A 12,804-nucleotide genomic window follows, 5' to 3' on the forward strand; every position below is an offset into this window, starting at 1 on the left:
AGGGTGTGAGGTGGGGTTTGTGTCGGTCCGGCTGCCCATCTTGGGAGGTGAAGGGCAGGGGCATGGGGAGCTGGGGTTGCAGTAAGCATTGTATGGGCAGGTTTCTGCCCAGGCTTGTTCAAGACTAGGTGGTGGGTTCCCCACCAGAGGCCTGGCTACAGCTCTGCAGGGCAGAACCAGGGGCGCTGTGTGGGCTCGAACCAGGAGGACAGCCATGACCCTGTGCTTTTCTACATTCCCTCAAGTGCTGGAAAAGGTTGCCTGACTGTGTTTCTCTCCCTGGCAGGGACGACGAGATCCGGGACAAATGCGGGGGTGATGCAGTGCACTACCTGTCCTTCCAGAGGCACATCATTGGGCTGCTGGTGGCCGTGGGTGTGCTCTCCGTGGGCATCGTGTTACCTGTCAACTTCTCAGGGGACCTGCTAGGTGAGAGCAGGGAGCCTTTGGCTGGGCTGGGGGAGCTGCTTTCAACACCATGGCCCAGACCACTGGGGAGCAGTGGAAGGCAGGATGTGACTAACACAGAAAAACTGTGACTCCTGTCCCACTTTGTGGTGCATCCAGAGGGTCATCCTGGGCAGCCTGGGTTTCAGGGTGCTCTACAGGTGAGATTCCTGCCATGTCCCACCGCAGTGACGCTCTGTGCCACTTGGTATAACTGAACATGCCTGTGTCTGCCTCTTTCTCTCTAGAAAACAACGCCTACAGCTTTGGGAGGACAACTATTGCTAACCTGAATTCTGGGTATGTGTGGGCAGGGGTGAGATGATTAATTGAGGCCCTCAGGGGATATTTTGTGAACGTCCACTGGCTGCAGAGCCTCACCTCCGTGATGGCTGCCTTTCTGCCCTCACCGTAAGGCTGCTGTGCCTGCTCCAGTTTGCAGGCTGAGCTCCTGGAATTTGGTTACAGGGCATGTGGGTGTTGTGCTGGTTACGCTGTTTGTGGCCCCAGCACCTTCAGGGCCTGCCCAGTCATACACAGGATTGTAGCGGCAACCTTGCGTTGACCTTTGTGGTCTCCCTTGTGACAGGAATAACCTGCTGTGGCTGCACACGTCTTTTGCTTTCCTGTACCTGCTGCTGACGGTGTACAGCATGCGCCGGCACACCTCCAAGATGCGCTACAAAGAGGATGACTTGGTGAGCAGGATCTGGCCACTCTCCCAGGCACATTTTCCCATGCCCTTCTGTCGAGTCAAGTGGCCTTGGAGAGAGTGACGAGCACCCCGCTTCCTGCAGCATTTTGGGGCTGTCTTGTTTCGGTTGTTCTTTTATTCTACCTGGGCAAAGGGAGATCTCCAGAGCAGCAGCCCCTGACTACCTGTGGGGAAACAGGACAGGCCTGTACTGGGTGAACATGTGCGAGAGACCCCATGCCTTCCTCAGGGGTTGCCCCAGCTGCTTTTGCCTGCTTCATTTCTGAAAGGTACCCCCTGTTTCTGTGTGGGCAGCTTCAGTGTAAGCCCCCACACTGTCCATGTGCAGCACACCAGGATGCAGGATGCCAGCAGCTAGTGGAAGTGTAGGAGAGATGAGGAGCTACTGGAGAGAGTCCAGCGGAGGGCTACAAGGATGGTGAGGGGACTGGAACATCTCCCCTATGAGGAGAGGCTGAGGGAGCTGGGCTTGTTCAGCCTGAAGAAGAGAAGGCTGCGAGGGGACCTAATAAATGCTTACAAATATCTGAAGGGTGGGTGTCAGGAGGATGGGGCCAAGCTCTTTTCAGTGGTGCCCAGTGACAGGACAAGGGGCAATGGGCACAAACTGAGGCACAGGAAGTTCCGTCTGAACATGAGGAAGAATTTCTTCCCTCTGAGGGTGACGGAGCCCTGGAACAGGCTGCCCAGGGAGGTTGTGGAGTCTCCTTCTCTGGAGATATTCAAGACCCGCCTGGACAAGGTCCTGTGCAGCCTGCTGTAGGTGACCCTGCTTCGGCAGAGGGGTTGGACTAGATGACCCACAGAGGTCCCTTCCAACCCCTAACATTCTGTGATTCTGTGAGAGGGGGAGCCCTGGGTGCCAGAAGTGATGGGGCTGCCCTTTCCCGTTGCTGACTCAGGCCTTGGAGGGTTTTGCTGCAGTCTGGCCTTTCACACCATCCACATCTACCTGCCCTCTGCTATATTTTCGTTCTTCCTTCCTTCTAGGTTAAGCGAACTCTCTTCATCAATGGGATCTCAAAATATGCTGAGCCAGAGAAGATCAAGAAGCATTTTGAGTGAGTCTCACTGTGTCCCTAATTAAAGATTGCTCTGTGATGGGGATGTTTTCACTGGGATAGTGCTAGAGTCACCTGGAAGGACAATAATACATTGAGAGCAGAAAGGTAGTCAAAATCGGTGAATGCTTGTATTTTGGGCATCTGTTATTTTTCTGCACAAATTTCTATTTGAATGTGCGGTGTCCTCGGTTTTGTGTCATGGGATATGGGCAGCCATCTCTTGCAGAGCCACAGGGGCTCAGTGTGGTAGGTAGTGGAAAGGGCATGGCCTGAGACGCATTCAAATTCAGAGGTGAGATGCGGGAAGGAGTCACTCGAGCAGTGACTACAGGATGTTGTGCTGCTGCTTCTACTCTGATCACGTTCCTTGTAGAAAAGTAGATTTTTCTTTTTAATAAAAAAATTAAATTCCTCTTCCGTCAGGACCTCAGTGAACACACTGTCAGGGCCATGTTTAGAAGCACCATGGGGAGAGGAGAAATGCGTTGTACCCTTTTGGAACCCTGCTGCCTCTTTCCGACCCCAAGCCCTGCAGCCTGTGAAGGCAGAGAGGGGGTGTGGGTTCAGAGTGGTGCCTTGCAGCCGCAGGGCGAAAGCCCAAAGAGGCTCCACGTGCCAGAGCCTGAAGCGTGTAGTGTTTGTCCCACGTGTTGCTTCTGTTGTAAGGGACAGAGCCTGCAGGCTCCCCTGATGTCCCCAGCGAGCTCTTGCTCTGCACCCTGACGCTCAGCCTGGGGCAGGATGCGTGGGGTCTGCTTGAGGGTACAGTCTCTGGTGCCATGTGTGATGAACTGGTGCTTCCCATCCTCAGGGAGGCCTACGCCAACTGCACGGTCTTGGAGGCCCGTCCCTGCTATGATGTGGCCCGGCTGATGTTCCTGGATGCAGAGAGGTAACCCTTGGTTTGGGAGAGAAGGCATGGTGGGCAGGGGCTGCGGGGTCCCCTTCGAGTCTGGTGCCACAGGAGCTTTTCTGAGCCACCCTCTTTCTTTCCTTCCTTCCTTCTCTTCTGCTCTCCTGTTTCAGGAAGAAAGCTGAGCGTGGGCGAATCTACTTCACCAACCTGCAGAGCAAGGAGAACACCCCATCCATGATCAACCCCAAGCCCTGTGGCCACCTGTGCTGCTGTGTCATCAGGGGCTGTGAGGAGGTGGGGCAAGAGCTGGAGGTGTTGGGCAGTGGGGCTCATGGGGCCTTGTGTCCCCAGGTCTCAGCTCTGACCCCTATCCCTCTGCCCAGGTGGAGGCCATCGAGTACTATACCAAGCTGGAGGAGAAGCTCAAAGATGACTATAAGCGGGAGAAGGAGAAGGTGAATGAAAAGCCTCTGGGGATGGCATTTGTCACCTTCCACAATGAGACCATCACAGCCATGTGAGTGCAAAGAATCCTGTCCTCCCCAGGAAGGTGACTTGTCCCAGCTCTTGCCTTAAAGCAGAGGAATGCCAGCACTGAGGCGTCCTCCTCAGCTTGTCCCTGCCAGCCCACTGTGTCAGCATCTCCCTCTTTTTCTCCAGAATCCTCAAAGATTTCAACGCTTGTAAGTGCCAGGGCTGTGCATGCCATGGGGAGCCCAGGGCCTCCTCCTGCAGCGAGTCCCTCCACGTCTCCAACTGGACCGTCAGCTACGCCCCTGACCCACAGAACATCTACTGGTGAGCGGCTGTGTGGGGCTTAGCAGGCCCTGCCAGTGGGAAAGGGGTGCACCCTTCCCGTCTGCTCCTCTGGTAACTGAAGGAGTTGTTCTTGCTGAAGCCCAGCTGGGCTGAGCTAGAGGTCTGATCTGACTTGGAGGGGGAAGGCGTTGGGCTGGCGCCCAAAGCACTGGTCACGCAGGCTGGGCCATAGAGCATGTGTGAGGCCCTGGACCTGCCCTTCTCCCCAACTCAGCCATCCTGATGTCCTCCTTTCCCCCTTCCAGGGAACACCTCTCCATCCGGGGCTTCATCTGGTGGATCCGCTGCCTCGTGATCAACGTGGTCCTCTTCATCCTCCTCTTCTTCCTCACCACCCCTGCTATCATCATCACCACTATGGACAAGTTTAATGTCACCAAGCCTGTGGAGTACCTCAATGTAAGGCCTTTGGAGATGGCTGCAGGATGGGTAGCTGGGAACCACCCTGAGGCACAACAGCCCCTGCCGGGGAGGGTTAGGGAGAGGGACTGTCAGCGGTCCCCAGGTCCTGTCCACCTCACCGGGAGGGAGGTGCAGAGCCTGGCCAGGGCACAGTGGCAGCTGCAGTGCTGGGGACCCAGCGTCAGCAAAGGCAGCTGTACCTGTGGCAGGCGCAAGAGCTGCCGCACCGTGTGACACTTGGTCTCTTCTTTTCCTCGCTGCAGAACCCCATCATCACCCAGTTCTTCCCCACCCTGCTGCTGTGGTGCTTCTCTGCTCTGCTGCCCACCATCGTGTATTACTCTGCCTTCTTCGAAGCGCACTGGACCAGGTAAGGACAGCCAGCACCTGTTTAGTCATCCCAGCCTGCTGCCTGACCACTAGACGCTTCTCACTGACGTAAAACTCCTGGCTGGATCCTTCTGCTTGAACTTCTGTCTTCCACTCCAAGTGTGGTGTTATTTTGCACCTCTTGGACACCTGGGGTCTGCCATGGACAGCTGTTTTGCCAGTCTGTAGCTGTTGTTGCACAGCACGATTGTCTGAGCAGAACTTGACGTAGGTCTACAAGAAGAAGAAAGCTGGGAGGAGTTGGGGCTGGTCACTGTGAGAAGTGCTAGTAGCAAGGGAGGTCTTGGCTCAGGTGAGCGGGCAGGGGTGTGGTGTGCCTGTACCCATGTGTAAGTCGCAGCTTTTCCAAGGGAAAATCACCTTAGCTGCTATGGCTTATGGCCATAGGGAAGGTATTTGAAGTGCAGAGCACTAGGAGTGTGCTGCTTGTGAGGCACGTTCCCCACAGGACGTGTGATGTAGGCTTCATTTTCCGCTGTGTGTTGCGAAGAGTGGTGGCAGTGTCACCGGCTCTGAGGATTGCAGGTCAAGAGAGATGATTGCAGAGAGTCCCCTAGAGGTAGGAGGGCTGGGAGGGCCTGTGAGACAAGCGGGCAGGAGCTGGAACTCACGAACATACCCCAGACACACTGGAGGGAAAGGGGACATATTCACATACCAGTAGTGGACAAGGTGGAATTCAGATTAGACACTGGGAAGCGCTTTCTGATGAGAGAGTGGTGGGGGCACTGCTCCTGGGGCTGGTGAGGCGACAGCAAAAGGTTGACAGCCTCCCCTCTGCCCTCAGGTCTGGAGAGAACAGGACGACCATGCACAAGTGTTACACCTTCCTCATCTTCATGGTCTTGCTGCTGCCATCGCTGGGCCTGAGCAGGTAACGGTGGTGGGAAGGCTAAGCAAGTGCAGAGACCTGGAGCGTGGGGAGGGTGGAGATGCACCTCTGGCTGTTCTACACTACATCTCTTCCCCACTGCACAAGTGCCCTGGCCACCATCACCTTGGGAAGGTGGCATTTAGTTCTGGTTGGGGGGCCAGGCCAGACCGTACCTGGCTGGGTCTCTAGGAGCTTATGGAATCAATCTGCGGACACGTTGATGTGTGCCGTGGTGTTACAGATGACGCAGCAGAAATTGGCACGGTTGATGGACGCAAGTGAAAAGTCTGCTCGAGGTCTGCTGGTGGAGACACTCCCCACCACTGTGCACACTCTGAATTTTGCACAAAACTAGTGGATTCCCCATTTGAGCCAGAACTGAGTAGGTTGCACTGCTTGGCTGGGTGGGATAGTTATGCATAGGCTGATGCAGTGCTCATCTGTTGGGACGTGAGCCCCAAATCTTCCTGCGGGGTCTGTAGAAATGCCCTGTGGCAAGCAGTGGTACATCAGCTGCCAGCCATCAGCATGGGCTGCCGGCACTGAACAGTGGTCGAGTAGGGAAACGGCATAAGGAAGGAAAAACTGGGGGTGAGAGTGGGCTGGGGCGTCCCCAGTGTGGTCAGGAGTTACTTACACATGGGAGGGCGGGGGATCTGCACCCCCCGAAACTCAGGATTCGGTGCATAGCCCCTCAGTGGTGAAGTGGGGCAGCTCCTGCGAGAAGATGAGCCCTCTGATAGAGGCAGAAGGATGAGTGACTACAGCGATGTTTCACAGCCAGATTAGAAACACCTTGTTGCGTATAACCGTACGACTTAGGCAGGTGGATGCTCTCCAAAGGTTTGCATTTTGACCAGAAACTGTTAAACAGACCATGCTGCCTTCTGAGGACTTGGTCCCCCTGCTGTCACTTCTGGAGCTCTGTGCTCCGCCAGCACCCAGGGTGCCAGGGGATTGGACGGCTTCATATCAAAAAACCAGAACCGAGGAAAATGTGATTTGATTTGTCTCTCCTAAGGGTTGTTTTTTTTTAATCTCTGAGCTGGAGAGTACCTTGCACCTAACCAGTTTTTTCTGTAGAGTCAGTCACCTGTTCCTTGCATGGATGTTGTGCCCAAACAGAGAGGAGAGGAAAATACTTTACTGATAAGATCAGGGCAAAGGGAGAACACACACGAGGGTGGGAAGCTTTACATCCCTTTTTAGGGGCTGCACTGGTTTTCCCAGTGTCTGAGGTACGTAATTGCTGGTGACGCCTCCCAAAAGGGAATAAAACAGTCTATGGTCAGAGCTTTGGGTGTGCATATCTGTCTGTTGCTGCTTCTGACTGTTCCTCTTTTCTTCTTGCCTCCTTCCCCCACAGCTTGGATGTGTTTTTCCGCTGGTTGTTTGACAAAAAATTCCTCGCCGAAGCCGCCGTGCGATTTGAGTAAGTGGAATTGGCCGGAAGGCCCCTTTTTGCAACGCGGGGAGGTTCTTTTTGGCATCCAAAGGTTTTGTGGGCTCCTGGCTGCTGTGCTGCAAGGGGGGAAGCACCTCCTGCAGCCTGTTCTCACCGCTTCTCCCCAGGTGTGTGTTCCTGCCGGACAACGGGGCCTTCTTTGTCAACTATGTCATCGCCTCTGCCTTCATCGGGAACGCCATGGACCTGCTGCGCATCCCGGGTTTGCTCATGTACATGATACGCCTCTGCCTGGCCCGCTCGGCCGCCGAGCGGAGGAACGTCAAACGAGTATGTAGCGGGGCTGATGGGGTGGGTTCTGGCCTCCACCCAGGGACGGGGTGCTGAGATGGGACTCGCCCGATGCTGTGTGTTGCACACACGCTCAGCTCCTGGCGTCGTGCTGACAAGTCTCTCTTCTCCTGCAGCACCAGGCCTACGAGTTCCAGTTCGGCGCTGCTTACGCCTGGATGATGTGCGTCTTCACTGTGGTCATGACATACAGCATCACCTGCCCCATCATCGTCCCCTTCGGTGAGTGGTACCCCTCTGCCTCCCCGTGTCGGAGGCTGGGGAGAGCTTGAGGAGGGGAGGCAAGAAGGGTAGCGTGGGGGAGATACTCCCTGTCAGTTAGAGCTGCTGGGAAAGACGCTGATTCCCGTCTCTGCTGGCATCCCTCCTCTCTCTCCCAGGGCTCATGTACATGCTGCTGAAGCACCTGGTGGACCGATACAACCTCTATTATGCTTACCTGCCTGCCAAGCTGGACAAGAAGATCCATTCAGGGGCGGTGAACCAGGTGGTGGCAGCCCCCATCCTCTGCCTCTTCTGGCTTCTCTTCTTCTCCACCATGCGCACAGGTGAGCGCCGGGCTGGGATGCCAGCCTCTGGCCTTCTGCAGAGCCGGTTGCTTGGCTGGGCTGTGGTCCTGGCAGCCCCCAGCCACAGGGCATGGTCAGGGTTCCTCTGACACCGCCGCTTCGATTTTTGAATTTTTTTTTTTTTTTTTTTTTTTTTCCCCCCCAGGGTTCCTGGCCCCCACTTCAATGTTCACGTTCGTGGTCCTCGTGATCACCATTGTGATCTGCCTGTGTCACGTCTGCTTCGGGCACTTCAAATACCTCAGCGCTCACAACTACAAGGTGAGGCAGAGTGCTGGGTGGGAGATGGGACCCTTCCCCTTGGGAGCACAGCTCAGCAGCAAAGCAGTGGGGGCTCTGGGGGAGGCCCAGGCTACTCCCTGGCAGAGCTGCTCAGCCCTGTTTCACGGCGGGGCACGGTTCCTGAGGCCATTTCTCCTCCCTGTATGCTACTCCTGTGGTGGGACAGAAGATGTCATCCCAGCCGTCTCAATTTCTCCTTTCTTGCACAGATTGACCACACAGAGGTGGACACCATAGAAAACAGGCAGAACGGGAGACCTGCCAGCAGCCTGTCAGCTCCGAAATCCGCTGTGAGTCCCCATCCTCACCTCTGTGCCCTGGCCCTGGCACGCTTCTTACTCCGGTTTGGGAAGGGGGAGGTAACTCCCTGTCCGAGTACCTTGCTCCTCACCTCTCTGAGGCAGCACCCGGAGATTCCCAGCAAGGGTGGGAGGCAAATGTTGGGCACAGCTCCCCCCAGCCAAGCTGGGTGATGAAGTGTAACCCACACACAGACGTGCGCACCCCTTTCCCACTGCTCCTCAGACTCTGTGCATCTGCTTTCTGCCTCTCCCTCAGCCAGGACAGTGAATCCAGCGGGGTCAGTCTCCCTTCTCCTCCTGCATCTTTGAGCACTTGCCCATCAGCAAAGGCTGTCGCCCACTGGGCTGGTCCTGGTGCCAACAGAGAGGTCTCCATGGGCATTGACTTAAAGGCTATGAAAGTGCTTTGGAGACTCTCACCAGCCCAGCTCTTTGGGATCCCAGATTCAGTTTTCTGAACTTCTCCTTGGCTCGCTGGCTCTGTTCCAGCCACTTCCTTCCACCATGAGATTTTTTTAGTTGGGTTCTGTGCCGAGCTGTTCAGGCAGTACACGCACATCCTCCTGCTTCCTTAGGAGAGCAGGGCTTGGGTAATCCGGGCTTCTTCCCAGTCTCCATGTACCTAAGGACAGCGGCATCTCTCCAAAAGGAGATTTCCCCTTAGGAGGGTGGCACAGCCTCAGGAACACACATCCACCAGCAAAAAAGGGAGCACTGTCTTCCAGTCCACCTGAGCTCCGAAGTGCTGAGAAGCCCCATGCTCTCCCAGCCCTGGCTCCCTGGGTGTGCTGCCTGTCCTAGGATGCTGGGGTTTGGCACATCTACTGTTGCAGAGCCAAGCTAGCCCCACTTTTAGCCCCTCTCTTGGTACCCCCCGTGGAGTCTGGACCCTTCCTTCGCATGTTGTGCTCTGCTGCCACGAGCAGCCCCCCGGGCTCACATGTGTTTCTGCTCTCTCCCCGTGCCTGGCCCCGGCAGAAGTACATCGCCCAAGTGCTGCAGGACTCCTCGCCGGAGGGCGACGCGACGGAGTCGGAGGAGCAGGGGTCGCAGGACGAGGAGCTCATCAACGCGGATGGCATGAACGACACGGATTTCCAGTCGTGTGAGGACAGCCTGATAGAGAACGAGATCCACCAGTAGCGACCTCGGAGGGCGGGAGGGGAAGGAGGCCCGGGAGCGGGGCAGGCTGTGCACATGGAGACCGAGGGAGAGGCACCCGCGGGTGCTGGCCGCTGCCCTCGCCCACCCACCCCCGGGGCCGCTGCCTTCAGTGAGGGCAGGGGTCCTGCCGCAAGCTCTCCGTTCCCCTGCCCCGCCACCTCTGCGCCGGCCCGGCAGCTCGGCGCGCATGCTCTGTGCTAGCTACCTTGTTTCACGCACCCCCGGACCCCCAAACCCCGGGGGCTGGGGAGGAGGGGGACTGTGACCCCCTCGGTGCTGCTCTGGACCTGCAGGGTGGAGGAAGGCCAGGTGCTTTGTGGGGAGGGACACAAGGGACGCCATGGGGGTCTTCTCAGCAGGCCCCTTCTGTCCCCCGTCCTCCTGGTGAGAAACACTAATAATTTATTAGATTTACAGGAAGGTGATAAACGGACAGCTTTAGTCAGTGTAATGGGAGCCCCACCTAGGGAGGGGGGTGGCTTTTGTTGCACCTTCTCCCCATCTGTGCCCGTTCTCAACCCCTCGCAGCATCCCCTTGGTGTGACATGCCAGGAGCTGGGCCAGGCACGGCAGGGTGGTGACAGAGCCCCCCACTGCATGGGAAGGTGACAGCCTGGTCTGGTGGCCAGGGGTGGCATCATCCTGGGGAAGGGGCACGGGGCTGGCATGAGCTGGGCAGCCCCTCGCAGGGTGAGGGGTGCCGAGGGCGTTTCTCACCGGCAGCCTCTCCCTGAGGTCCTGTCCCCTCCTCCCCCAGGGGCAGAGGCAGGGGGTTGCAGCAGCATCATTTTAAGTGGCATTTTCTTTGCACATTTTACGCCCCTTTCAAACAAAAAATCAGCCTGACCTCTGCTTGGTATCATGATCCCCCTTTCCTGCACAGCAGGGTCAGGCCTGGTGGTGGGGGGGATGTGCTGGGGGTCTCCTGGGTGCTATGGAGAGGGGAGAGAGGGTCCTACGCTGCAGGCCCTTGGTACCTTGCGGGCTCAGCGCTGTCGGGCTGTGATGGAGCCCTTTGGGCTGCCTCCCCTGGGCTGCCGCAGGGTCTTCCCCTAGCTGAGGCCATCAAAGAGGGAGGGAGTCCTGGGAGAGCAGCCCCTGGGAGCCCTCTCCGAGCAAGCCCACCATCTTCAGGAGCACAAAAGCCTTGTGGGGCTGTGCTGGCTTTCTTCACCTGCCCTGAGTGGGTGTAGGCTCCCCCGGCATCACCCAGCCTCAGAGAGGGGCTGTTCCTCCCCTACCTCTGCCCTCGCCCCCTCCTTGGTGATGGCTGTGGTCCAGAGGCAGGGAGGGGACAGCATGGATGGGAGAGGTGGACTGGGGTCCCTGGCATCTGCAGGGAGGTCTGACCCTGTTTGAAGGCTCTTTGTGAGGAAGTTTCTGATCAGGATCAGTTGCCCTCAATTGCTTCCCCCCTCCCCTTGTGTAAAATGTAAAGGAAAATAATAAATCTCCCTGCTATTGAGCTATATTTATTTCCCTCACCCCCCTGCCGCCGTCCTGTTTGGTGCTCGTTGCAGACACTACCACCCCCCCTTTGCCTGGCATCTGCCGGGGCTGGGGGGAAGGGAACAGTCATTTACCCTTTCGGTCACCCGTGCTGGCCCTGGAGCTCCAAGCACTTTAGCAGGCTCCAGCAGCGTCAGCCCTGCCCAGCTCGGCTCCGGGGAAGGGTGGTCACATCCCATGGCTTTTTCCTCCCTCGCCCCCCATCAGAGGAGGGGAGCCAGGGACAGGGAGCAGGTGGGAGGGTTGCTCTGGGGAGGACATGGCTGACTTTCCTGTACCCCTCCCTATAGGAATCCCAGGCCTGGAGGAAGGGGGGGACAGAGGGGAACAGATGGGGGTCTTTGATGCATGGGGAGGGCTCATGGCCACCCCAGCTCTCGGGGCCGGGGCTGGAGCACACGTGGGTGCAGAGGGGCACGAGGGGTGTCACTCGTCCCCTCCAGGGATGGGCTAGAAATGGACTGAGCGTCTGAGCCCAGAGCTCCTGGGCTGGGCTGGGGAGGGTGTTGACCCTGCTTCCCTGTCATTGCACCCACTTTCCACCCTTGCCCTGGTCCAGCAGGCGGGCTGGGATGCTCCAGTCTCCGTAGGTACAGCCGTGGCCCAGACTGCCTCTGCGGCTGTCGGGGCTCTGCCCGTCGAGAGCTGTGTGTTCTGAGTGGCACTGTCTGTGTAGAGATGTGTATAATACCCTGTATATATTTGTGTACAAAAGAAAAAAGGAAAAAAAGGAGCTATTGTTCTTGCAGTCTTTTCTTTGTGGAGCAGGTTGGGGGCTGGGACCTGGGAGGAGAGAACCCCAGCTGCAGCAGGGATGCGGGAGCATGCGTGGTGCAAAAGGAGGAGTGGGGGGTTGCATGCTCCCCCCGTGCGAGCACAAGCCCTGCCCTGCTGCTGGGAACCCAGCTCTGGCTCACGGGCTCTCCAAGCACAAGCAGGCGCTCTCCCGGCTTGCAGAGGCAGGAGCAGCTTTGCTGCCAAAAGCTGGTGGACCAGGAGCTGCGAGCGCTGCGGCTGGGATGCGTTGGGCATGGTGGGGAGGGGAGCGTTCCCAGTAGCCTCAGTGGCAGATGTCAGCACAGCCTTACGGTTCTCATAGCAACGTACGTGGCCGCTCCTGCTGTCTCCACCCAGGAACCTGTCTCCCAGCCTGGTCTGGGTGGACAGCTAAAGGCGTTGGGAAGGGGTGAGGGGTGCCAGACCCCTGGAGCGCAGCTTGGCTGGGAGCGCCTTTTGGCCGCGCGATGCCGGCCGTAGCTCAGCCATCCCCTAAGCGCAGGTCCCCAGACACCGGGGCTGCTCCCTGCTGCTCTCTGGAGCAGGGGTGGTTCCTAGGCAGCTGCTGCCCTGGTCTGTAGCCAGGCACGCTCGCCGAAGTGTGTACGGTGGCCGTTGCTTGGAGGATGGCGCAACGGAGAGGCGAGGTGTGGGGCAGGCCCTGGAGTGACCCCAGGCTCCCAGCTCTGCTCCACCTCGCTGCGCTCGGGCTCTGCGGCTTCACGTGCCAACAGCGCAGCGTGAGCAGGGGACAAAAAGCTCTCCATCCCCTGGGGCAGCCCGCAGCCAAAGGACCGGGAAGAGGCGACGGCGCCTGGGCACACAGAGAACCAAAGACTGAAAGAAGAACGGTGCCTGCTGCCAAGTCCCTGCCCGCA

At 57.8% G+C, this 12,804-nt stretch overlaps 1 protein-coding gene across 2 annotated transcripts in view; it reads left to right on the forward strand.

Moving 5' to 3' along the window:
- The window catches only part of TMEM63B (transmembrane protein 63B), a 48,824-nt gene extending 36,950 nt beyond the window's left edge, over positions 1-11,874 (forward strand). For both annotated transcript variants that reach the window (XM_075412768.1, XM_075412769.1), the window contains 18 exons: positions 287-429; positions 696-747; positions 1,037-1,145; positions 2,153-2,223; positions 3,038-3,118; positions 3,253-3,376; positions 3,466-3,599; positions 3,743-3,880; positions 4,147-4,300; positions 4,567-4,673; positions 5,481-5,567; positions 6,934-6,999; positions 7,140-7,302; positions 7,440-7,545; positions 7,704-7,871; positions 8,038-8,153; positions 8,384-8,464; positions 9,455-11,874. In XM_075412768.1, the coding sequence (XP_075268883.1) occupies positions 287-429; positions 696-747; positions 1,037-1,145; positions 2,153-2,223; positions 3,038-3,118; positions 3,253-3,376; positions 3,466-3,599; positions 3,743-3,880; positions 4,147-4,300; positions 4,567-4,673; positions 5,481-5,567; positions 6,934-6,999; positions 7,140-7,302; positions 7,440-7,545; positions 7,704-7,871; positions 8,038-8,153; positions 8,384-8,464; positions 9,455-9,619 (2,065 nt within the window). In that variant the 3' untranslated portion in view covers positions 9,620-11,874. The remainder of the gene's footprint in view (positions 1-286; positions 430-695; positions 748-1,036; positions 1,146-2,152; positions 2,224-3,037; positions 3,119-3,252; positions 3,377-3,465; positions 3,600-3,742; positions 3,881-4,146; positions 4,301-4,566; positions 4,674-5,480; positions 5,568-6,933; positions 7,000-7,139; positions 7,303-7,439; positions 7,546-7,703; positions 7,872-8,037; positions 8,154-8,383; positions 8,465-9,454) is intronic.
- Positions 11,875-12,804: the final 930 nt, after the last annotated feature.

Source organism: Opisthocomus hoazin, chromosome 2 (genome assembly GCF_030867145.1).
Source record: "Opisthocomus hoazin isolate bOpiHoa1 chromosome 2, bOpiHoa1.hap1, whole genome shotgun sequence".
NCBI lineage: Eukaryota > Metazoa > Chordata > Aves > Opisthocomiformes > Opisthocomidae > Opisthocomus > Opisthocomus hoazin.